The sequence below is a fragment of the Silene latifolia genome, chromosome 8, assembly GCF_048544455.1.
Source record: "Silene latifolia isolate original U9 population chromosome 8, ASM4854445v1, whole genome shotgun sequence".
NCBI classification, from domain to species: Eukaryota; Viridiplantae; Streptophyta; class Magnoliopsida; order Caryophyllales; family Caryophyllaceae; genus Silene; species Silene latifolia.
This window is the reverse complement of record NC_133533.1, coordinates 24,430,021-24,456,716: the sequence shown is the minus strand read 5'-3', so window position 1 is coordinate 24,456,716 and position 26,696 is coordinate 24,430,021. Positions and strand designations below refer to the sequence as shown.

The 26,696-nt window shown below is 35.5% G+C and overlaps 1 protein-coding gene across 1 annotated transcript; it reads left to right on the top strand.

Annotated features, from left to right (window-relative positions):
• Positions 1 to 4,052: 4,052 nt before the first annotated feature.
• Positions 4,053 to 11,815, top strand: LOC141596584 (U11/U12 small nuclear ribonucleoprotein 59 kDa protein). The gene is made up of 9 exons (XM_074416785.1): positions 4,053 to 4,319; positions 4,812 to 5,166; positions 5,257 to 5,340; positions 6,564 to 6,629; positions 7,269 to 7,341; positions 7,964 to 8,346; positions 9,947 to 9,987; positions 10,791 to 10,888; positions 11,636 to 11,815. Exons 1-8 carry the CDS (start codon positions 4,168 to 4,170, stop codon positions 10,867 to 10,869), a joined length of 1,233 nt encoding a protein of 410 aa, XP_074272886.1. The 5' UTR covers positions 4,053 to 4,167; the 3' UTR covers positions 10,870 to 10,888; positions 11,636 to 11,815.
• Positions 11,816 to 26,696: the final 14,881 nt, after the last annotated feature.

The window sequence follows — 26,696 nt, the reverse complement described above, 5'->3', positions numbered from 1 at the left end:
CTTTTATAATATTGTATAAATAATAATCAAGTAATCAATATAGATGAATTAGTATTTACCAATAAAAAATCGACATGTGGATTAAAATTAAATATTTTAAGTAGCCTTTTAACTATATTGTATATGTACAATTTTTTTGTTTTGTTTTCAATTCTTCTTCGTTCTTAATTTCATGTATTCGTTTTTATTTCAAATACATATAATACTACTCCATATGAAATATCTTGAAATTATTAACTTATAAATAATGCGTATTTTTTTATTGTAATTTTTTTTAGTTAATTAAGTTTAAAGCTAATGGAATATGGATGGATTTGTAAAGGAAATAAGTGAATTAAATTAATGCAATATAACAATAAATTGATAATCCATGTCATATTAGTTTGCCAAGCCACATTGTTCTTGCATACGTGGCTTTTTTTTATCCCATGTGGCATTGTCTACGTAGCTTTTTTAGACTAGCCTTTTAATAATGTTATATATATTTAAAAACATTCTCTCCCCTCGCTATCCCCAATACCCAATGACCTGAACCCCTGCCCCCTAGCAGCAGTCACCACCTCCGGTCCCACCCAGACCACCGATGGATGCGTCAGAGAGCTGGCCGGTATGCCTTGTGAACCGCCGTGTACTTGTTCTCAAAACTGTAATCCACCGTAGATTTAAAACTCAACCATTTATGGCGTCAAAACGTCACAGTCAACATCAAAATCGAGATCTATTAATGTGACAGGAGGAATGCCGCGATCAAGGTTATCGTCTCGTCGGTGGTGTACTTATGTGAGTTCCTATAATCAAGTTTGTGTGATGGAGATTACCTAAACAGATTACACTACTCCAATCCGTGGTTTACATATTCCTTGTCAATATGATTCACAATCCATTCCTCGGAAAAGAATGATCCGTTTTCATTACCGTAACATATTACACACTAGACAAATTAATGGTCAAATTGGATGCATGTCGTTCGTGCTTGCCGGCAACGTCCCTAACACCATAAATTTGAAGTAGTTGGCAGCCTTCTTCTGTTCTCTCTCTTTCAAAGGGTTGTTTGTGTTATGAAATGAGAAGGCCAAAGTCGAAAAAAGTACGTAGGATTAAGTAAAAGTGTGTGAAGGATTTAACAAATCCGTTAATTAATATGATAAGAAAGTGATTTGTTAATTATTTTTAGAAAGTCAGAATTTGAGTCCTCTATTTACTAAAAACAAATTGAATATCCTACTTAGGGGTGTTAACGAGCCGAGCAGAGCCCGAGTTGGCCTTGTTCGGCTTGTACTCATAAAGTAAACCTCGAGCTTACCCGAACTTGAAAAAAATTGTGCTCGTTATCAAGCTTGCGAGATTTAACGCGAGCTCGAGCCAAACTCGAGCTCAACTCGAGCCTATATATAATTGTTGAATTTTCGTTTTTTCCTCTCGATATTTTCAATAACAAGGCTCGAAGGTTTTATCTACAAATACTGGAAAATCAATGAGATATTTTTGATATGTGTAATACAAATATATAATCATGACAAAATATTTTTTATAAAATATGAGTAATATCTTATCTAACTAGTATAGATCCCGCGCAAATGCGTGGTTTTTTAGATAGAGATATATGAGAATTTAACTATTTTACCACTGTAATAACTCCATTTGAAATTTAATTATGAAATTTATTTTTAGATAGAGATATTAGAGAATTTAAAAATTTTACCACTATAATAACTACATTTGAAATTTAATTAAGAAATACTACCTCCATTCAACTTTTATCACCCTATTTCTCCAATATATGTGAGGGATATTATATTGAAATGGGGTGATAAAAATTGAATGGAGGGAGTATATTATTAGGAGGTAGGAAAGAGGAGGTTCAACACATATACTCTCCGTATAAGATTAACTTTATTTTAAAAAATATTGTTATTGTATCATTATGTTTCACTAAAGGCGTAATATAAACGTGAAGGAATGACATTAAAAATACAATCAGATAAAGAATAAGAAAATATTTTACATTATAGATCGGGTGTTGATTTTTCTTTTGAAATGAAGGGCTTCTTCAAAAACCAGAGTTAGATGAGTAGCTCGAGCAGGAGTATTTATGAAAAGCTGAAAAATGCAAGGATATGTGTTGTAATAAATATATTTATGTATATGTTAAATTAAATTTTTTTAAAAATTAACCAAAGTCTAAATGTTCAAATAGTATGGAGCAGAGATAGATATTAAGTTAAACGGTAAGAAAACATATACTATTCGTAAGTTTTTTCTTTTAGAGGTAAAAAACAAAAACAATCTATGAATACTATCAACTTGTAATACGTTTGTTTCAAAAGACACAATAATAGAATTAATTAGAACATATTTGCTAAAAAAATGTTCGTGGCCATCATGTTTAGTTTCAAAAAATAATAATAATGAAATACTTCTATCACATCGTACCTATAATTAGTGCAATTTTATTTATGTAACAAAATTAAAAAATCGTTTCAATATGTTCACAAAAATTGAAAAAATATTACCCTTTTTAAACGGAATAAAATTATCTATTGCATAGAATAGTTGACTCGGTTGTAGATATGATATAGAAGTAATTTATAATGAAGCATATTTATAGCAAGTCACATTTGCATCCATTGACCTCCCCATATTTTTTCTCTCTTTTCTTATTCGTCCACCTTACTTCCCACTAATTTTTTAATTTTCCCTCCCCATTTTATTACTATATCTTGCATCAATGATTTTCCCCAACAAATTTTATGTGTCCCACCTGCCACATGGCCGTGTCCCATTTGTTGTTCAATGTGGTAAGATTCACTCAAACTAGGGGAGCCCTAAATGATGGGGAACCTCCCACATTGATGTGACACCCCAATTAAAAGAGATAGTGTATTTGAGTCACTAAATTTCAACTAATGCACATGCTCTTAGGTGAGAAAATTTTAAGAAATCCTTATTCTTTTGAGTATAAAGGGGATTACATAAGTTCGAGTCGCTTACAAATTTTTTGAGCAGAGTCAACGTTAGCTCGCTTTGACTTATTAAGCTCTCAAGCCGAACACACACGAGCCGAGCTCGAGTTGCTCAGTGAAACGTCTAGTTTATTTCTCCTTCCTCCCTGCATCCCCAAATCAAACCCTAATTTCACCCAATTTGTAAATTGATTGCTCTAAACATGAACGTGAATTTGTAATACTACCTAATCAACTAAGGGGGCGTTTGGTATGGGAAAGGGTAAGAGAATGAAATCAAGAAAGGGTAAGAGAGGGAAATGAATGGGATCACCCATATTATACTTGGGTGTTTGGTTGACAATTAGAGGAAAAGGGAATTAAAAGTCAACATCCACCACCTCCACCACCATTACCCGCCACCTGCCACCATTATCTACACCGACACCACCACAAGTAGCGGCGCCGACGATCTTCCTCACGGTACCCCACGGCGAACCTAATCACCGCGTCTCACGCCCTCAACAAACACCACAATCCCGACCCCAAACACCTTATTCATTCTAAAAAATCCACCACAACCCTTCGAAAACCCCTCCCCCACCCCTTAAAACACCAGATCTTGTGTGGCCGGTGTCGGGCGGTTGCAGTGGTGTGGCCGAGGAAGGTGTTGGTGGTGGTTGGTGGGGTGGGAGAGTTACGTGTGGTGTTTAGTGGTTGAGGATATAAGGTAGCGTGGACAGGCGGCGTCGTTGGTGGTGGTTGTGTCGGTGTGGTGGGTGTAGGGTGTAGGTGGCAGTGGTTGACGGTGTGAGAGGGTGTGGTGGGTGTTGGTGGGAGTGGTGGAAATAGGGAGTAGGAGGAAGAAGGGATTATGGGGTTGTAGAACTGCCACGGGGAGGGTAAGGATGAGAATGGTTTTGGGGGTAAGGGAGGGTATGTGTTACCCTTTCTTTGTGTCAAACAAACAACAACAAAAGGAATCAACCATTTTTATTCTCTTTTCCTTTCCTTATTCCCCCAACCAAACGCCCCCTAACTTTTTTTCTTTCTTCGGTTCTAAATTATCAGTTTTTTTGTGCATTTCACACAAAATTACAATTTTAACCTTTTTAAACTTTAATTTACCTATCAACCTTCGAGACATTCATCTTCTTCAAATCAAAGTTGAAAACTTTGCACAAATTTGATCAAATTAATCTATAAATCTCTCTCAATTCTGCAAATGAATCAATTTCAATATCAAAATATCGTTCCTCAACAATGGGGCCCAGTAATTCCTCCAAACCCACCTCCTTCTTCCTCTTTTTGGACCCATTTTAATGTTGGACATCATCTTCAAGAATTACATCAAACCCTAATTCTTGCTAATTCAATGTAAGTTTTCTTTAATTTTTTACCCACTTCTGATTTCTGCCGTATTATTTTTGGTTCTATTTCATATTGACCAAAAACTCAGGGGTTAGACCATGTTCTTTTTGGACGTAATTTCATTTCAGTTCGGTTTAATTCAAGTTTTTTAGTAATTCAATGCGGTTCAGTTTCGTTCAGGTCCTTTCAGTTCATTTTAGTTTAGTTCGGGTTAGTTTAGTTAGTTTAGTCCAAAAGAATAGAGCCATACCCACATTGTGATGTAATGAGACCGTTTAGTTTAGTTAGTTTTAGTCCAAAAGAATAGAGCCGTACCCACATTGTGATGTAATTTAACCGTTTTGTTTAGTTCAGTTTAGTTAGTTAAACTCGTACTTGCATTGTGATGTATGATACCGTCTCATCCAAGTCTTGCTGGTGTTGTTGGGTTTTAATTAATCAATTTATTTATTTATTTTTTGTTTTGCGTATGTATACTTATTTGTTTATGCATGGTAGGCAAACCGAGCTAGAGATGTTGATGAAGGTGAAGGAAGCAAAAGGGTGTGTGGGAAATGTGGACAATGTTGATGGACAATCAGGAAAAAGTTTAGATTTTGAGAAGTTTAATGAGTTTATGGAGGAATGTAGGATTGATTTAGGAGCTCAGGAGATGATTTCAGTGGAGGCTGCAAATGGGTTGATGTCGAAATTGAGGTTTCTGCTTGAGCCATTTAGGGTTGTTACTGATGAAGGGAGTCCGTGGGAGGAGAAGTCTGTTGCTGTTAAGTTGAATGACAAGATTAACAAGTCAAAACGAAATAAGCAGTGGAGGAAGAGGAAGAGACGTCGTGTCGCTGAAATGCTTGCCAAGGTTGGGCTTTTATGTCGGCGAAGTTTCGTATTGTTTTGTTAGTAGGTTGTTGAATGTTTCGTGTGTAAATGTTTTGCTTTTGGTGTTCAGGAAGGTGACCAATTCGAGAAACTAGACCGACAGGCTGACGAATGGAGGGCTACAGAAATTGCCAAGGATTTGGCACAACAGAAGGTACCACCTACTGCATCTGGTGAATCATATTATTGTTAGATGTTTTTGGTGTGGTTATATTACATTCTTCTTTAACTTATGGCATTTGGTATCAAAGAATCAGGACCTTGGACACTATGGTGGTTACTGCATAGGTTGCAAAAAATTTTTTATGCCTTACTGCAATGACACGTGACTGTCTGAGTAACCAGTTTTGATGTTTGCTTGTTGTTTATGGTTGGATTTTTTATATAATTGATACAACAGAGTACCTATTGTCTAACTATGTTCAGGACTTTGATATTGTATTTCCTAGTACGATAAAAGTAACAATGCATGTTGATTTGATTATACCGCACTTTCTCAATATCCAAAATAATATGGTTGCCAGGGATGTATACAATCATATGACTAACTAATGTGGCTTTTCCCGTTGAATTGACTGCTAACCCATCTCCAACATGTCTTGATTTATTTTTTATTACAAACAACCTCAGCGTGAAAGCTACATGCAACAACATCTGACATTCTGACCCTTACATCGCCATAGTCTGCGGCACTGGGATGACGTTATATATCCATACTCAATGATTGGCCTACTGAACTGAGAAATAGGTCAGATGAGCAGATTGAAATCACATGAAATTAAAAGTTCACTAGTTGTAGCTGTAAAATAGTCTATCTGTGTTTTGTAGCTTCCGTACACCGCAAGGCTGTATACTTTTGACCCCTCCGCACCTGCCATTGTCGAGAACCTTTGATTCAATGGGGTAGTATGGTTATACTGCTATCTTATGGTTCTGCCTACCACTGTTAGGACTCTAAAACCAGTTTATGATGATTCCACTATTACCCTAACTTTATTCTCAACAGAGTCTATTGCTTCCTATTGGACTTACTATTACTGATAAGTGATACCTGCACATCCTCAAAATGCTTGCTATGTTTACACACCCAATGCACTCCTCGATGTGATTAATATTCCTGCCAATTTTAAACAATTTGTTGTTTTCTCCCAGCAGAAGTTTATTCTTAATCCGCATCGCTGCATAAAAATTAGTTCTTCTAAGAAATGAGCTATTAATGATTCGCTGAGCTAGGAATAACTTTTGGATTGATAAGCTGTCCATAAATTTTGAAGTAGTCTGGTGTCAGGATCACAATCTCCTTGTAATTTAATGGTTTCAGCTTTACAGTCCTTCACCTGGTTTAAATTAAAGTACTTATCATGTGAGGATTTGTAGGTAGAGAAGATGAAGGAAATCGCAAAGCGGAAGGCCAAAGAGGAGAGGAAGAAATTAGAAGCTGAGGTGAGTAGTGGCTTTCTTTGGTTATTATCGTGCATTTTTGGAAGGTTAATTGTATTCTTTCTGCACTTAACTGCAATTTCATCGTAAGTTGTTTTTTCTGAAGCGACTTTGGTTCGTGTAATTCGAAAATATCTTATCAAGCATTGGAAGGAACATATTTTTAGAAGGCTTTTCCACTACCCAAGGTCTCCATATCCTTTGAGTGTTGTCTGTTTGCAACTATTTATCTGAAATAATTTCCACTCCGGTGCATTTGTCATTTCTTGACTTCTCGAATCCTTTCTGATTTCTCTTTTTGATACTGAACGTCTCAACCTTCTAGCAGTGAAGCTACAACATTATCAAACTTTGAATTTCAAACGTTAAGTGTGCTATTTTAGGCCAGGAAAAATGTTCTAGTTCACCTGAATTTTGCTGAGTTCTGTACATGTTAGGTGGCCTCTTTTTTTTTTTTTGGTTACTGACTGACTTTCAAAGGCTTGAGCCACATTAATAGCTTGGCGAAATATCTGAATCTTTTCTGATACTAATTCAAATACACATTATTTGCTCTCACATAGTGTCTGTTTCTTGAGCTTTTAGATGTGATGTCTATACTGTAATTTCATAGAGGCTTGTTAATTGTTGAACTCCTTTCAGCTTGAGCTAGCACTTATGGTTGAGAAGTTACAAGAACTGCGGTCTATTAGGATTCAAAAGATGAAAAAGCAAGGTATGGAGTATTTCTTTCTACATATCCATGTGTTTGTTTATTCCACTGGTACATGAGACCTAAGATTTATGCACCCACTTATTAAATGATACGTTTTCCCCCTGTAGATAGCATACCTCTGAAAGAGATATAAAAATGTACTCCATCACATGTATATCGTCCTCATTTAACTTTGGCGGTCTAGTGATATGGACTTTACTCACTGTTTTCACAATATGCATTAGTTACAACTTTCAAAAATAATAATACTAACATTGTATTATAATAAATCAAACACGATATAATTTTAGATTCTCTCTTTATTTTTATTAGGAGAAATTTTTGGTCAAAATTACTTTTGTTGACCACCAAAGACGAATGAGGACTATAAAATTTCTGCCTGTTTATAACAGAATTAGGACTTATAATTTCTGCCTGTTTCTACCTCTGGTTGTCATATGGTTATGCTGCTACATGGCCATAGTGAAGTGAAAAAAGTTTTCGTTTTTAAGGTTTCTTACTGATTATGCTGAAAAGTAGTTGTCCTATGTGCATGTTTACGTACACATTGCTGTCAGTCATGTTTACATATGCTTTTACATAAATGCTTACCTGGAAGCACAACTGGCGAATCTTCACGCAGGGCATTTTCTTCCTGAAGAAGATGACAAGTTTCTTGAACGAGTTCGAGCTGCAGTTGAAGAAGAGGAGCAGCAAGCAAAGGCTGCAGCCGACACAGATGCCGCTAAGGACGCCATTGCAGCCGCTGAAGAATCTCGAAAAGTTAGCCAGGGTGTCAATTTAGACCCGAAAGACGGTAGCAGTGAGGATAATGGCAAAAAAAGTCAAGAACAGAGAACAGAAAGTGGAAGTGCGCTTCCTTCCTTTCCGGCTACTGACAAAGCACCTGAAAAACATGGCAGTGAAAGGCAAAATTATGGAGCATATGATTATGTGGCTAATTTACCTCCTGAATTTTATCACTATTATCATGGAAGTAATACTGACATGGGTACTTTGATTGAGGTAAGGTTTTTATGCCTTTGACATTAGGTGCTGCATAATTTTTTTATGTGGTGTGTGAGGCACCTTTTGTGATTATAACACTGGGTAAGGCTACATACATCTGCTATTCTTTACCCTACCCACTGCAAGCTGGAGCAGTTAAGGTATCAAGGGCTGTTACTGTTGTACAATCAACCATGTTATGCGACATAAAGATAGTAGCATTGCAGCTCTATAAGCTTTAGGTAACTAGCAGCATATCAAATGAGAGTTCCAGTGTGGTGCAGTTGGATCACCTATAACTGTGGCAACTAAAATAAGGATGTACTTGGCTTGGGACCCTTTTGGGATCGGCTTCGTAAAGTAAATTGTGATGGTTGGTTTAATTGCTGTCTGATCCGATAATAAAGAACTAGAGTCGGTCGACTTCAAGCTTAATCGAGTGGCCACTGTTCTGATCTTTAAAGTGCAAGTAGTAGAGCTCCTTCAAGCTGCTTGATACGGTGATTCCAGTCTGAGGATTTCTAAAATGGAAACCTTACAACCCATATACAGAAGAGTCAACAGAGTAGCGAGGATAAAAATTTGGATAATTAAATAAATCAGTCTTAGGAAGGGAGATTTTTTTTGGAAGTTGCTAACTTTGCTAGCAAGGATAAAAAAGAACTAGAGTTTTACTTCGGTTTTCAAAATCGTTTTAATCTTTTTTCTCGATTTAAATTCTAAGTTTTTGTAAAAGAAATCCGGACTTCGATTTTAAAACCTATAAGTTTACCTGGCTTTTGTATTATGTTTCACTACCCTTTTGTTTTTCAATTTTTCTTTTCTTTTTTTCACTTTTTGGGGTGTGCGTTCACCCATGGACGGTTCTAAAGGATGATTCATGTCAGCCGACCCCAAATCATTTTGGGATTAAGGCCCTGATGATGTTGTTGTTGTTGCTAACATTGCTAGCGAGAGGAAAAAGAATCTGGAGAGCAAATGTATATCAATTTTAATATCAGTCAACTCTCTTGGCACTTTTTATATTCTTCTGCCCTCCATCTGGCATATTCCCACTGAAAGCTCCCCTTTTTACCCTGTCTTCAAATTTCCCACCAAGATTACCACTCTTATCACATCGCAAATAGATTGTGGTTGTGCAATCACTTTTGCGTGGTTCATAGTTCAATGGGCAATTCCCGAACCAAATCATTCGTACTGGAATATAGTTTGTTTGCAAACTGGGTGGGCAGTGTTCTTTACATTTGATTCCAGTGCTTGATGTATGGGTTGTTGTCCCAATTTAATTTTTTATGGTTCAGAGTAGAAAATGGCGTGGTAAGCTCATATAGGAGTATTATGGGACCATTAGCAAGATCCATGTAGCTCTTAAATTTTTGTTGTTCATGTTTTATTTTACCATTGTGAAATATTAACTAATTGATTATGACAGTGTATAAATTTCTCGTTATTACTTTTAGACGTCTCTCAGTACTGTCACACATTATTCTTAAAAGCCTTAGCATGACCCTGATAACGTTGCCTATTAAACGCATTTCTATAATGTTTATTTGTACCTGAAAACCTCTCCAGTTAGCAAACTTTGAGTGTTATTTGACATAAGGTGGTCTTTATGCAGGTTCGTAGAACATGGGATGCATATATCAGACATGGAGGAAGGTAAGAAAGCCCTTATTCTCTGTTTTCTCCATTTTCTTTCTTAATAAGCTCTATCATGCCAAATAAGCGTGCAAAAACCAGTATCACCAATCTCCTGCCAAAATTTTATGTTAAATTTGCCATATAAAATCACACAGTATATATGTAAACATAAATTCTAAAGAATCTATTTTAGAACATAGTAAATTTTTGTTTGCATATCCAATACATCCAAAGATTCTGAAAGTATGCAGTAAAGCACTCTCTCAAAAAATGTTGGTGCTTCGCGCATTAAGCAATAGCAGTTGGTGGCTGCATTTCTCACTCCTTCTGGCCTTTATCCCTTGGATAGAAGACGGGGAGTTAATCTCTTTGAGACACTTGAGCGATGTTGTTTATGCTGCATGCATAGTAGCATTTAAATTAGCTAATTTACAATGGTCGAGGCACTTGAAGTGGGTTCTTAAGACCTCAGGGTTTCTAAATAGGTACTTGTTTCAACGATTACTTTATTCAACTAGTAAAGACCCTACATGACTACATCCGATACTTCTGGCTATGCTGCTTCTGTTATTAATATTTATTTATTTTGATTTTTATAGTTTTCAGACTTTTGTTTTCTGAAGGTAGTGAAGGTTGCAAAATAGATTTGATATACTGGTTTGATGATTAGTTCTTGTGTTTTAAAGAAACTGAAACCAAAATTTTCAAAAGTCTGATCTCTTATGGAGTACTCGTATTTGTTTTCACTGATTGAACACTTCTTTGTTGCATGCTTCCTATCTGTTTCATTATTATTGATAAATCATTTGCTCATTTTACAGCCGGATTGCTGGGCATTGGGTTCAACCTCCGCCTCCAGCAGATGAGATATGGGCATCATATTTAAAGCCGCATCAATGACTGTATATTCTCTATATTGGTAAATTGCTCTGCGTATGCGTATCTTACTCCTATTTGGACGTTCTTTTCTCCTGTCTCCATCTTTTTGTAGAGAGAACCACAAGGAGAATACTGTTGCAGATCAATATTGAATTCAGATAATCTTGCTTCTCTATATTGCATATTAGTAAACTTCCTTCCTCGGACACACCCAACTACCCAATGACCCAAGCAAAGGAAATGTTTACCGATGGCAAGGTCTAAGTCGCTTATAGTTTTGAAGCAGTAGCCTCTTTCACATATGACATTAGAATGTAATTAACCAATAGGTTTGATTTTTCTCTGTAATTCTGTATTTTTGTCTAATCCTTATATTCTTAAGTTCTTCCTTGTTTGGACTTGAAGCTGTGTCTTTGTACTTTTTTCAAAGTACTCTTTTATCTCCTTAGATAAAAGGCAAGTTGGACAAAGTATTTAAATACCTAAACGTATACAAAGTATATAAGGTTTGTATCCAATATAAATACCTAGCCCTTATACTCCGTAATTTACAAACCAAACGACATCTTATTTCTCTTTTAGATTTTCATATTTGTTTTTCCTATATGCTGGATGTTTTTGTTTTTGTTTTTGTTTTGTGATATTGATGTGTATATTATTTATTGTATTAATACCGTATTTGCTTATTACACTATTCGATATATCATAGATTCATAGTGCGTGTTTCTCCTGCAATTATATATGATTTGTCAAATATACTAATAGTGTAATTTTGTTGAAATTTCAGGTATAATATTAAATTGAGCGTGTAACAAGGTTTTGTAATTCGTTCTTAGAACAGATCTTTAATTAATTCTACGGGAGAAGGTATGTGATCAATAAGCCATTACTTTTACACGTCTTTAGAGTTATGGACAAATATTGAGATAAATTTCCCCCTCAAAGTTGCCAAGGAGATTAACTTCAATTTTTATGTGTTGGTCTATTATATAGTTTTTTTATGAATATAATTAATCTCATGGATCAAAGTACGTATATTATTCTTTTTTTTATTGGGTCGCATATTGTGGAGTATCATTTTTTGAAGAGTTTACAACAAGAAAACAGATCAATTATGGTATCTACGAGTATAAGGTAATAAGCTCAAACTTAATTAAGTTCGGGAGTTTGGTAGTATACTTTGATAGTACGTATGATGATTTTATTTTGTAGTTCATAGCTGGAGATAAATGGAGCGGGATACAGAATGAAACACAAAAATAAGACACATGATCTTTACTGATTTTATTATACCCAATTTTATTAGATGTTACTAAAATATTACTCCGTACTATCTTCATTGCGTAGGAAACTCGACACACCTGAATTTGACGACTACGTGATTCATGAACTATAGAATATTTAGTTAAGTAGGATTAGGAGACATTATCTATTTGTATGTAAAAACGCTTTTCCATTATTACAATTTAGTACGTAATAGTCTATTACTTCATATACTAAGAGTGTATCGTAATTTTAAAGCGATCACAATATATTAGATATTACTAATACCTACTATTGAATATTGACGTCCAGAGTTTAAGGTGTGAGATTAGAGTTGTACGACTTAACCCAACAACATGATTGTCGTTTGCTCTTTGTACTTCTTTTGTCCTAACTATTTGTTTATTTTTCTCTTAAATACCTTTCATAATAATTCAAAAGGTGAACAAATGATCGAGACAAAAAAGGTAATAATTGGAACATGTACTTCCTCCATTAAAAAACGCGATAAAACGTGAAAAAGTAGCTACGAGTACATTAAAAATATCTAACTTCTATAACTTTTGCAAATATGTAGCTAACGATATTTAGCGCGTAAAACGCGCGTTGACAAACGTGAAAAAGTAAAGTGGTAAGAGTGGAGTTGAATGGAGGAAGTAATAATTAAGAGTGAACTCTATTTTGGACGAAGAAAGAAGTTTACTAAGAGCCCATATAAGGCCATATATGCATGATAATTACTTCCACAAATTCTCATTATAAACGGGAGATATCCGTCTATAGTTATAGACGAGCCAAATATTCACTCACTTTAAGAATAAGACAAGCAACAAGTTACATGATGGGCCCAAAAATGTCACCACTTTAAGTATATTTGACCCGTCTTTCACTCTAAACAGATATATCCATCTATAGTGAGACTAATTAAATTACTTCATAGAAATTAAATTCCATTATAAACTACGTATATACAAAATGTATTGGATTTCTCAATCTAATCCCAAGCCGTATAGATAAGTTTGATGTGAGGGAAAATTCAATTCTAATGCTAAAACGTACCTCTTTGATGTTATTTCTATGGGATAGACGTTTCTCCACTATATTGATGATTTCATGAGTTGTTAAACCTCACAATGATTTACTTGCACAGGTTGTTTATAATGGAATCAATTTTTGTTTATAATGGTTGTAGTTCATTTATCATTGATCTCTTTAAATTTTATGTCTAATTATTGGTTGATTTAATTAAATTGTCAATTACTATTACATAAAGCTATATGTATCAGCTTATGTTGTTACCTATGATCTCTACCCTGACTTATACACTTCTATACTAACAAATGCTTATATTTTTCATACGAATTGATAATGCGAGAGTTAAAGATTGATGTTCTCATTTACGATGTATTATAATGTTTGTAAAAGAGATCTTATCCCCAAATAATGTTGATAGTCTTAACAATGAGAAATATAGAAAATGAATAAAAGTTCTTTCTTTTGTTCACAGCAATAAATAAATGTTTTCTTTCTGAAAAAGACCATCTTATGATGTGAAATTGTCTCAAACTAAAATTCATGCAAAAGGTATTATTCACCATTGACATGTGGTGCAATACAATGATTATAGTATGTGTAACGGTCTCACACAAGAGTTTTATGGTGTGAGACATTCTAAATCTAAAATTTGTGCAAAAGGTATTATTCTCAGTACATGAGGCTTAAATACGAATATTCAGTTTTTATAACAGTTAGATAATGTTTTTATGGACTTAAGTCATTCCCTTTAAGCCTCAGCTCAGCTCTTATAAGTTCAGTTGAGAATCGGAGGAAGTAGCGTTTATACTTTATAATATAATTAAAAATATAACATAAGACTCTACCAACAGGCCCGTGCATCGCACGGGTGTTAAATCTAGTATATATATATATATATATATATATAAGAGTTTTTTCGAGCGATTCTAGGCTGTCCACATCATCACAAATTAATTTAGGAAAGTTTTATAAATAATATTTTTGATGTAAAAAATAAAGTGGTAAATCTTTTAATTACTATAATAATATATATTTCCTATATTATAGTCAAGCAATGTTTCTAATTTTAATATAAAAACTTTTACATTTCATTTGACAAAATAATGTCGGTAAAAAAATTATGAAAAAAATATAATTAGATTCGTGGTAAGAAATGCTATCATTAGAGTATAGATTTCATATAATTTGCACATATTTAAGATGATGTACTTCTTAATATGTTATATGTTCTACATTGAACGTATAAATATTAGAATTCTCCCACATCGAAAGATTAACATAATGTGAGCTGATCCTATGATTATAAATAGAAGACATCCTTGGAAATCAGATATCAACCCAAAATTTTTTTAGTCTCTCAAGTATTGTCTTAGAGAGTTCTTAAGAGTTAAGAGTTTGTATCATTATCTTCATAATATGATATAAAAAATAATGTGGAGGATGTTTAATTATTATAATGTATATTTTCTATATTATATTAAGTGATGTTTATAATTTTTATATAAAAATTTTTACATTTCATTTGCAAAAGTATCGTTAAATAAATTATGAAAATTATATAGATAGATTCGTGATAAAAAAATGCTATTATTAGAGTATAGATTTCTTATCATTTGCACATATTTTAATTATGATAAAAAAAAAGGAAAAAAAACGTACGAACATAGTATAGTATTAATCGGGTTGGATGTCGAACTAGGTGCGAAAAAAGATGGTGTACTTCTTACTTCTTAGTATGTTATTTCTCCCACATTAATAATTTAGGTGTTGTTAATATATAATGTATAAATAGTAAAATTGTCCCGCATCGGAAAATTATCATAAGATGAGGTGATCCTATGATATGGTTAAAAAAAATTATGAAAATAATATATTTAGATTCATGGTAAAAAAAATGTTATTATTGGAGTATAGATTTCATATTATTTGCATATATTAAAGATGATATAATTCTTAGGGGTCGTTTGGTTCGAGATGAAGGAATAGAATGGAACGGAGTATGATATCATAGATGTATGAGATTCCAACTTCATTCCATCTCAAAGTTGTTTGGTTCAATCTAAATATGTAAGGGGAAGGAATGAAGTTTATTGAAGGGAAGAAGGTGGGTGTGAGTTTCCAGGGGGTTGAGATGAAGTTAGAATCTATTGAGTATCTAACTCCTCCAAAATCACCCAACCAAACACTTGAATAGATTCAATCAATTCCATTCCATTCCAAACTAGCCAACCAGGCACCCATTAGTATGTTATATGTCCCCACATTGAACGTATAAATAATAGAATTGTCCCATATCGAAAGATTAGCAAAAGGTGGGGTGAACCTATGATTATAAATAGAAGGCATCCTTTGAACTTAAATATCAATCCAAAATCTTTCGAGTCTCTCAAATATTATCTTCGAGACTTCTTAAGAGTTTATATCATTATCTCCATAACATGATATTAAAAATAATGTGGAGAATGTTTTGATTATTATAACACATGTTTCCTATATTATACTCAAGTGATAGTTTATAATTTTTCTATAAAAGCTTTTACATTATATTTGACCAAAAAGTATCTTTAAAAAAATTTTGAAAATTATATAATTAGATTTGTGGTACGAAAAATGTTACCATTAGAGTATAGATTATAGATTATATATAATCTAAGTTCTAGGATAGCTCCTATTTATAATCATAGGATCATCCCGGGACAATTTTATTATTTATATGTAGTATATTCATCACACTAGATTATGTTTCAATGTGGGAAATATAACATACTAAGAAGTACACAATCTTTTATATTAACAAATTATATGAAATCTATACTCTAATGATAGCATTTGTTACCACAAATCAAATTATATTATTTTCATAATTTTTTTAACAATTTTTTTTACCAAATGAAATGTATAAGTTTTTATATAAAAAAATAGAAAAATCACTTAAATATAATATAATATAATAAATTATAATAATTAAAAGATTCTACACTTTATTTTTTGCATCCAAAAATATATTTATAATACTTTCCTAAATTAATTTTTAGGAAACTCCACCCTGATAATCATCTGATGTGGGACAATTCAACTATTTATATGTAGTATATTCACCACACCTACATTATTTTTCAATGTGGGACAAATAATATACTTAGAAAAAAAAAATCATATCATATATAAAAGTATAGAAAAATCGTACGAACATAGTATAGTATTTTCTCATTATTAATTGGGTTGGATGTCAAACTGGGTGCGAAAAAGATAGTGTATTTTTGACAATGTTATTTGTTCCATATTGAAAAATAATGTAGGTGTTATTAATATATAATGTATAAATAGTCGAATTGTCCCACATCGGAAAATTACTATAAGGTGGGCTGAACCTATGATTATAAATAGGAGTCATCTTTGGAACTTAAATATCAACCAATTTTTTTTAAAAATCTCTTAAGTATTGTCTTATTAGAGATCTCTTATTAGAGTTTCTATTATTGTCTCTTTAATAGCAAAATTTATTTATTATTTATTTTTCTCGCATAATCAATAAACGGTAGACGTGTATGCATGTATTTCTCATTTATTTTCTTTGAAAGAGATATTTTAATCATATGTAAACAAATGATTAGATGTAAACATTAATGTTTTATAATATTTTTTTCATTATAACCAAGTTAATTAACCCGTTGCAACGCACGGGCTTTCAACCTAGTACTAATGAATATCTTAATTTTAAAGAAACGGTGTTGTTTTTGCCAATAGTAACTCTCCTATAGGACCGTCCTATAGCATAGGACGGACCCAATAAAAGAGAGGAGCCCAATAAAAAATGGTTATATAAAAACGAAAAACAAAAAAAAATCCAATAAGCATTCTGAGTTCCACTGCCAACCACCCCCTCAACCACAACTCCAACTCAGGTCATTGTCAACGCCGATTTCGCGCCGCCTCTGCAGCCCACGTCCTCACCATCACCACCTAATTTGCCACCTTTACAATCTACAACCTCATCGCCTTCGTTCGCGATTGTTATGTCCGTCCCAATTCACCATTGTTGCGGTTGTCGCCATCTACTATGCCCTTTCTCTACTTCCACCCAACGATTAAAACCAAGAATAAAGAATGTTGATTAGCCGCTACCGGTGCTACCAACTACCGGGTTTGTATTGATCTTAAAAGTCCAGAATTTAAAATTAAATTTCAATCATACTTTCAAGTTTCAACCTATTGTTTTAACTTGAATACTTGTGTTTTTATATTGAGAACTTATAAGTGAAAAGTCATGGTTTATGTAGAGAACCTTGAATTTTAAGTTGAAAATTGGGTTTTAAATTATTTCAAATTTTGCACACAAATCTTGTAATTTAATAAGTTTAATCTTTTAAACTCATGAATTTATCTTGAAAATTTTAAGTATTATAATGAAAACATCAGATTTTAAGTTCTTTACATTTAAGGTTCTACTCTATTTTTGTAAGATGTGATTTTTAGTTTGATAACTATCGTTTTTAGTTTGACAATTTAGTGTTTTAAGTAAAAAATTATGGCTTTGAGATGAATATTTTTGGGGCGGAAATGTGTGTGAAGTATAGTGTCATTTAAGACCGATTCGGAGGTCTGCTTATTTGAATTGCTCTGACAAAGGAACCTACAATCAACTGATTAAAGACGAGGAGGTGATTTGATTTTCCAAATTTGGAGGCAACAAGTAGTTAGTAGGGTTAGTCGTGGGATTTATTTTAACAAGTGGAGAAGATGATAGTTATCTAGTAATCAGTTTTGGGTTTTGTATTTTGTTTTTTAAAATCTTTGATTTTTATGGGTCTTTTGGTTAATGGGCTGGTCTCATGGTATGAGACCGTCTTATATAACAATTTATCACATTTATTTTTTGTTCCTATGATAACACGAGATCTACAATTCTACATATGCAAGACTCCTCTTCTAATTAGGAAACTACCTCTAAATTCCTCCTATAAATACTCTATTACGCAACTTCATATTCTTCACCTTCTTAGGTCAAATATATTCTTCCTTTTTTTTTTAAACCAAAGGAATTGTTAACCCTAATATCAACCTCCATGATGGTTGAGTTCGATGGTAATCCCTTCTTCTTGTTATCAAATCTCGAGGATGATAATGGTAATATCGATGAGATATCGAGTCTCGTTAACCCTAATATCAACCTTATTAACATGACGGCTGAGTTTACTGGAAATAAACCCTTTATCTTTTATTCAAATCTCGAGGAATATGATAATGGTAATATCGACGAGATATCGAGTCCTTGGGTTGATGTTACCTTGAGTGTCAAGAAACAAAAGTACCTTAAGAAGCTTGAAAAAAAGGCGGTCGAGGAAGAAAGTGAAGCCGAGCTTTGGTTGGAGGATCCGGAGTTGAACCAATCAATGTCGGGATATTCTAATAGTGAATATGAAAATTACTACGATTATTATTGGAATCGTTTTGGAAATGTTTATTGTCCAACATGTTGCGGCTGGTCTGATTATGATCGTGAAGATGATTTTGTTAATTTACCTGATTATAATGATGAAGACGAGGAATTTTGGTATGGGTCGAGTGATCGCAAACTCGATAGATGTTATGGAAGAACAAAATCAATGGCTCTTACTCGACGAGGAAAAACCCTGGTTAAGCACACTACTGCACCAGCAAAATTACAAAGAATTATAGCTCAAAATATACCTCCCAAGACTAATATTCCTGATTTCACTAAATTCTAAAACCTATTTATTTGTTATTTCTCATATATATTGGCTCTTTGAAAGTGTATCAATATCAAGTGCTTTAATTTCCTCAAAAAAAATATCAAGTGCTTTAATTATTACTCGCTCCCTCATTGTCAAATGTTATCTATATTATCTTGAGGTTTATCGTTTAATTTTTATATGTATCATTATATGGATAGTTCGATACGAAACCGGTGCATATAAAATTGAATAGGGAAAAATAATTTATTTGTCTTATATACACATTGGTATAATATTTGTCCCGTCTTAAATTTAAGATTTAAGAGGCCGGATAATGCTGTTTTAAATGAGAATTTTTGAATATTAAATTAAGGACGCAAGTTGCAACAACAAAGTATAATCATCGTGTAAAGAGTTTGAAGCACAAGGCAACCGAAGAAGCTATACTATATTCACAAAAAAGGAGATAATACTAAAGATCAAGATAATAGAAATATGTAAATATTTATTTGCCTTGTTTATATTATCTTGTAATCCTTATTATCCTTGTAATCTCTTAGTCAATATTTGTATCTTCTCTTTTAGTTAGGTTGTATATTTTGTTACCTAGTTTATAGGCCTTAGGTTGACGTTGCCCTTTCTTGCTAATAATCGATCCATCCTCCCTTTTTTACCCTTCCCAATCAATTCATCCTTCTCAATGGCAGGCCATGCTTCCATTTTGCCTAATGCTGCCGAACCATCAAAACCCTTTGTTGCTGTTAGCTTCGCAAATGTTACCGAACTAACCCCCTCAATATATCGCTCTTGGTCTCGCCATATTGAAGATCTTCTATTTGGCTATGATCTATTCAAGTATTTAGACGGCGCTCATCCTTGTCCGTCTGCTACCATTGAAAATGATGCCAAGGCCACTGTCTCAAATCCGGCCTACTCTACTTGGCTTCGCCAAGACCGTCTTCTCAGTGGTGCACTTCGAGGAACCATCTCCTCTAGCATCGCTCCTCTTCTTCTCAAGACGAAAACTTCGCAAGAAATTTGGACCCTCCTGAAGTCCACTTATGCAAATCCGTCCAGAAGACATATCATGCAAATCAAGGATAGCCTCTAATCCATCTCTAAGGAAACTCTTTCTGCCACCGACTATATGCAGGTCATCCGTACTTGTGTTGACGAACTCGCTGACAAAGATGTGGTTGCCAAAGTTCTCAGTGGGCTTGATTACTCGGTTTATCACACGCTTTGAGGCCGTAAAACATAGGGACACCCCGATCTCATTGGATGCTCTCCTTGAGCATCTTCTCCAATTTGACCTCTCTCCCAAACACAACACCAATCTCCCTACCTTCTATAAGATAATGAAGTATTATTATGAATTGCAAATTGTTAACTATGATTACAAGGTTTATATACTAATTTACATAGCTAGAATTAAGGTAACAAATAACAAAAAAGTAGGAGTAAATAATGCTAACAATATATACAATTTGAATATTCCTAATATAAACAATTGACTAAATCAATTTCCTTGATTCACGTTGGATTGGTTAGGGAATCATTGACTGATGATTTGTTATGATTGACATTCCCCCTCAAGATGGACGGTCGGAGACGGAGACCAATTTTGGAAGACAAGGTAAGAAAACGAGGTTTATGTAAGGGTTTGGTCAAGCTGTCTGCTAACTGGTCACTACCGTTAATATGCTGTATACGAATTGAGCCCAGACGGATTTGTTCCTTGACAAAATGAAAAGCGAGAGCTAGATGTTTCATCTGTGAGTGAAAGACGGGATTGGCAGAGTAGTGAGTCGCACTCAAGTTGTCGCAATAAATTGTAGGAGCCTTAGTAACCTTAACACCGAGTTCAGAGAGAAGAGAGGTGAGCCATAGAACTTCGGAGGTGGTGTTCGCAATACCACGTAATTCAGCTTCAGTGGAAGACTGAGATAGAGCGCGTTGTTTGCGAGATGACCATGAAATAGGATTGCTACCCAAGTAAACAATGTATCCCGTTGTGGACACGTAGTCGGTTGGGTCACCACCCCAGTCAGCATCACAGAAGGCATGAAGGCACAATGGGGACGATTTTGTGAGCTGAATGCCGAGGTGAAGTGTGCCGTTGAGGTAGCGTAGGAGACGCTTAAGGGCAGCCCAATGATTGGAGGTAGGGTGTGTCAAAAATTGGGCTAGCTTATTAACGGAGTATGCAATGTCCGGTCGAGTGAGTGAAAGGTACTGTAAACTGCCAACAATGGAGCGATAGTCACTTTCATTCTCGATGGGTTGATTTGGTTCCTTAACGAGGGGAGGGTGAGTTACCATGGGTGTTGTAGCTGGCCTGCATTCATGCATATTGTATTTATGAAGAAGGTCCGATAGGTATTTGGTTTGGTTAAGATGGATACCGGTTTTTGTGGGAGTGACTTCTATGCCTAAGAAATAGGATAGAGGTCCAAGGTCTTTGAGAGAAAATTTATTAGAAATGTGGGTGATGAACTCAGCGATGTGGGTAGGGTTTGGGCCGGAAACGATAATATCGTCGACATATACGAGCACATAGAGGGTTCGTTTTGGTGTGATGTGAAGAAAAAGGGAGGGGTCCGAAATAGATTTTCGAAATTGGGAGTCTAGGAGGTATTTTTTGAGTTTGGTGTACCATGCTCTAGGTGCTTGTTTTAGCCCGTAGATAGCTTTGTTGAGACGACATACATGATCGGGTTTGTCAGTGTCTATGAAACCAGGAGGCTGACTCATGAATACGGTGTCCGAAAGGGTACCTTGGAGGAACGCATTATTGACATCAATTTGGTGCAGGTGCCAATTGTTAGTGACTGCGAGAGATAGGATCAGACGGATGGTCGTTGGTTTGATAACTGGGCTGAAGGTTTCGGAGTAATCGATACCAGGGCATTAATGAAAACCTTTCGCAACAAGACGAGCCTTGTGTTGTTTGAGACTTCCATCGGGATTATATTTAATGCGATAAACCCATTTGCATCCAATAATGTTTTGGGCAAGGTGCGAGGAACTAGGGTCCATGTGTTATTACGGGTTAATGCTTGGTGTTCATCGATCATTGCGGCACGCCAACGAGGATCAATGAGAGCTTGTTTAGTGGTATTTGGTATAATATGGGTGGCGGTGGAGATGGCAGTCTTGGCATACTTCGGATTGGGTTTGACGATGTTATGGCTAAGGCGTGTGATGGCTCGAGAAGGAGGTGGAGGTGGGGGTGGTGGTGTGGGGATGCTGTTGGTGGTCGATGGGGTAGATGGGGTAGAGTTGGTAGAAGGAGAAGAGACAGGAGTAGAAGAGTTGGAGGACGAGGTAGGAGTGGTTGGTTCGTTTGGAGGTGAAGAGGGGTCGGGTGTGGGTTCAGCTGTTGGTCCAGGAGTTGGTGTGGGGTCAGGCGAGTTGGGCTCGGGTGTGGGTTCAGCCGTGGGTCCAGGGTTTGGTGTGGGGTCAGGCGGGTTGGGTTCGTTTGTGGGTTTGGGTTGGATAATAGGAATAGCTAGTTCACACCATTGATCAGAGGACGGAATAGTGGAGATGGGTTGTTTTGTAAGTGACTCATATGGAAATTCGGTTTCGACGAAACGAATATGTCGTGAAGTGTAGGTTTCAAGTGTCAGTGGATCGAAACAGAGGTAGGCACTTTGAGTTGTGGAGTACCCTATAAAAACACAAGGAGTCGATTTTGAGTTTAGCTTATGAGTATTATAGGGACGAAGCCACGGGAAACATAAACATCCAAAGGGACGGAGTTTGAGATAATTAGGTAATTGGTGAAATAGTTTTTCATATGGGGATTTATTGTGAAGGGTTGGTGTCGGGAGTCTATTAATGAGATAGACAGCCGTGGCAAATGCGTTTGGCCAGAACGAGATAGGCATACGGGCTTGGGTGAGGAGAGCAAGGCCAGTTTCGACAATGTGACGATGGCGACGCTCTGCAAAGCCGTTGTGCTTGGGGGTATGAGGAGGCGAGGTGAGATGGGTTATGCCATTGTCAAGTAGAATCGGGTTTAATTTTATGTACTCACCTCCATTATCCGAGTAAAAACATTTAATAGGTTTATTGAAGAATTTTTCAATAATGGCTTTGAATCGTGTGAAAAGGAGATGTGTGTCGGATTTATTTTTCATCGGATATAGCCAGATGTAATGCGTAAAATGATCGACAAATATGACGTAGTATTTTAGGGCATCACGAGATAGAATGGGTGAGGTCCAAACATCCGAGAAAATAAGGTCTAGAGAGGCAGACAATTGTAATGATGAAACGGAAAATGGAAGCTTATGGCTTTTATTCATTAAGCACGAATTACAATGAGAAAAATCAGAAATTCGAAAATTGCAGGTTGAATTTAAAAGCTTGAGGATGGCGGTGGAGGGGTGACCAAGTCGTTGATGCCATAGGGTGGAGGAGAGCTTGGCCGAGTTTGCTTGTGGAGGTGGAGGTGGATGCCATTCATAAGTTCCATCATGGGAATGGCCTTGAAGAAGAATGTGGTCGGTCGAGATCGCCTTAAAACAGAAAGAATTTTGTGAGAATAAGGCAATAGCGGAATTATCTTTACAAAATATAGAAACGTAAATTAAACGACGAGAAATATTAGGAACAACTAAAACATTGTGAAAATTAAGGGATTGAAAAGAAAAGGAGCCAGTATGTGTTATGGCTAGAGACGAACCATCTCCGATGACGAGGTCGTCCGGGCCATCATAGGCAGAGTGAAGGGAGAGAGTGTTGAGGTCGTTGGTGATATGGTGGGAGGCACCACTATCAATGAGATAGGATGAGGAAGAGGCAGTGTTCACGACAGCTGTATGGGCATGAGGACGGTGTTGTTTGGGGAGGGGTGGAGGGAACACAACCGTAGGGTAGTCACGTTTGAAGTCGGGGCAGTCACCAGTGACAGCCCTTGTTCACGACAGTAGTGACATTTCCCTTTGAAGGGTTTAGGCTGAGCGTTGGTGTAGTTGGGTTGACGGGTTTGAGTTTGATTCGAGGAGGGTTGATAGGAGGTGTGAGGTTGATAAGAACGAGTGTTATTGTTGTTGTGGTAGTGACGGGTTGCAGAGTGAGCCGAGGGTGTGAATGCAGTGGTATTGGTGGGTGGTTGGTTTTTGACAAGAATTTCATGTTGAATGAGTTTTTCATGAAAATCTTCAAAGGCTATGGGTGTATCACGAGCTCTAACAGCGTCGATGACGGATTTGTAGAGTTCGGGATCAAGGCCAGAGATAATGTGAGAGGTAATGTCTTCGGCATCAACTGGTTTATCGAGTTGAGCCAACTGATCGGTGCAAGAGCGGATGGACAGAATAGAGTCGGTGATGGATTGGTCACCATGTTTGAGGTTTTTGAGTTTGTCCTTAAGTTGAAGGATATGTCCTCTCGAAGGGTTGGCATAAGTGGTTTTCAGGAGTTGCCACGCTTCATGTGTGGTGGTGGCGTTAAGGATGAGAGGGCTGACGGAGTCATGGAGTGTGGCAGCCAAGGCACCGAGGAGGAGTTTGTCTTGGCGAAACCAGGTGTGATAGGCAGGGTTAGGAATGGGTGCGGGATTGGGTTTCGATTCAGTGGCAACAGGTAGAATGGTTTGGGGTGGGATTACGGTGGTGCCATCGAGATACGAAAATAAGCCATATCCTTGGAGGAGACGGGTTATTTGGAAGGACCAGGTGCGGTAGTTTTGTGGTGTGAGTTTCGTGCAAGACGGGAAGTGCAGGGAGAGAAGGGGTTTGGTTGGTTCATCAAGGTTAGGGATGAGGTTGTTATTGGATGCCATGGGTTTCGAGGAAGGCGGAAGCAGTGTAGTAGCATAGGATCAATTAGAACCTGATACCATATAAGATAATGAAGTATTATTATGAATTGCAAATTGTTAACTATGATTACAAGGTTTATATACTAATTTACATAGCTAGAATTAGGGTAACAAATAACATAAAAGTAGGAGTAAATAATGCTAACAATATATACAATTTGAATATTCCTAATATAAACAATTGACTAAATCAATTTCCTTGATTCACGTTGGATTGGTTGGGGAATCATTGACTGATGATTTGTTATGATTGACACCTTCCACGCCTCCCCTGCCTCTACCTTTGTTGCCTATCACAAGAATAACCTACATAATAAAACAGTCAATTCCTTAGGACCCAAATCTGATTTTTTCCTCCTCCAACGTTCTCCACATACCCCATAATTACCTAATAATGACCGGCCAACTTCCAACACCAACGCATCTGTAACCCATCGATGACCATCCAGTCATGACACATGTCCACCACCCACTAGTCACCCTCCACGACTTGCGGCCTACCATTAACTACTTATCACGTATACCCATACGAGTCCACAACTGCTCTCATTTCTCTTTTTCAAATTTCGAGTTTTCTCTCCCTTTGTGGGTGGTGCGTGAGCCGAATTTAAGTGGTGGTTTATTTTCTTTTAAAATCTTATAAGTGACAAGACTGACAACTAACTCCTTAATTTGAACAATGGTGAAATTTAGCTTCGTAAGTTTCATTTGTAACAATTAAGGCCCATAAATTTAACTAAGAATAACCTGCAACCCAGTTTTTCATTTCTCAATAAACTATCACAAAAGACAATTAGTCTCACTATTTAATATATCCGTCTAAAACGAAAGATGAGTCAAATATGAAGTGTGACAATTTTGGGCTCCACTATGCAACTTGTTGCTTGTCTTATGTTTAAATTGGGTGGATATTTGAGTCGTCTATAACTATAGACGGATATCTCCCATCTATTGTAAGAATTTGTGCACAAAAAATTATTTTATATTGGTATTAATACAACTTGTAACAATTTTTTTTATAATAATTTCAGCCGTGTTAAAAACTATACAACTAATTATTCACCTGAGAAAAATTTACATTCTTCTATAATAAAAAGAATAAAAAATCTAAATTTCATGAAGAACTCTAACATTAGCATTGATGATACACTAGTTTTAAACCTGTGCAAAATTACACAGGTATGTACAGTGGCGGATCTTGAAAGATTTCTCAAGGGGGGCCAAAGTTAATCGCAAAATACACTTTAACTCATAAGTTCGTTGTGAAATTAATAGGCTACATAGTATAGTTTGTTAAAGTAGAACTAAGCTTATACGGTACATACTTGACAATTTTGAGTATTTTCCCAACATATATTGGGAAGTAAATAGTCAGTAATTGACATCAAAACTAACCGAATATTAAACTTCTCTCAAGATTTTTCTCTTAGCAACTAAATTAATTGCAAGAAAGACTAGATATATTATCTCGCTTATTTATTTACTTTTTATTAAAACATTTTTCACAAAAAAATATAAAAAATAAATAAATGGTTTAAGGTATCTTCAAGTTGATTAATTATTTACATCACCTAGTAATATATTTTCTCCATAATGTAAAACATAATGAAAATTGAACCAAGTAAAGTATATAATCAAATAAAATTACTCCTTATGTATTCCAATATCAACACATACCAGTTTCCAATATCAACACAATCACGAGTTTTATGAAAATAAAACTAACCTTAATGAAGAATAATTAATATTCCTTCCTAGTCTAAGTGTTGGTTCCTATTTCCATTTACATGAATTAGATGAGTTTCAAGGTTTTAAATGGTTTAAGGTATCTCGCTTAAAATGTTTATTTGTACGGATAGGAATTAGATGAGTTTCAAGGTTTTAAACTTTTATTTATCAAGGTTTATTTTATACGGAGTAGTATACTTGTTAATTTCTAGTATTAGCTTTTGCGGTACATTTTCGAAAAGTGACCAAATAATCTGCACTACTTGACTCTAGGAAATGTTAAAAAGTATTTA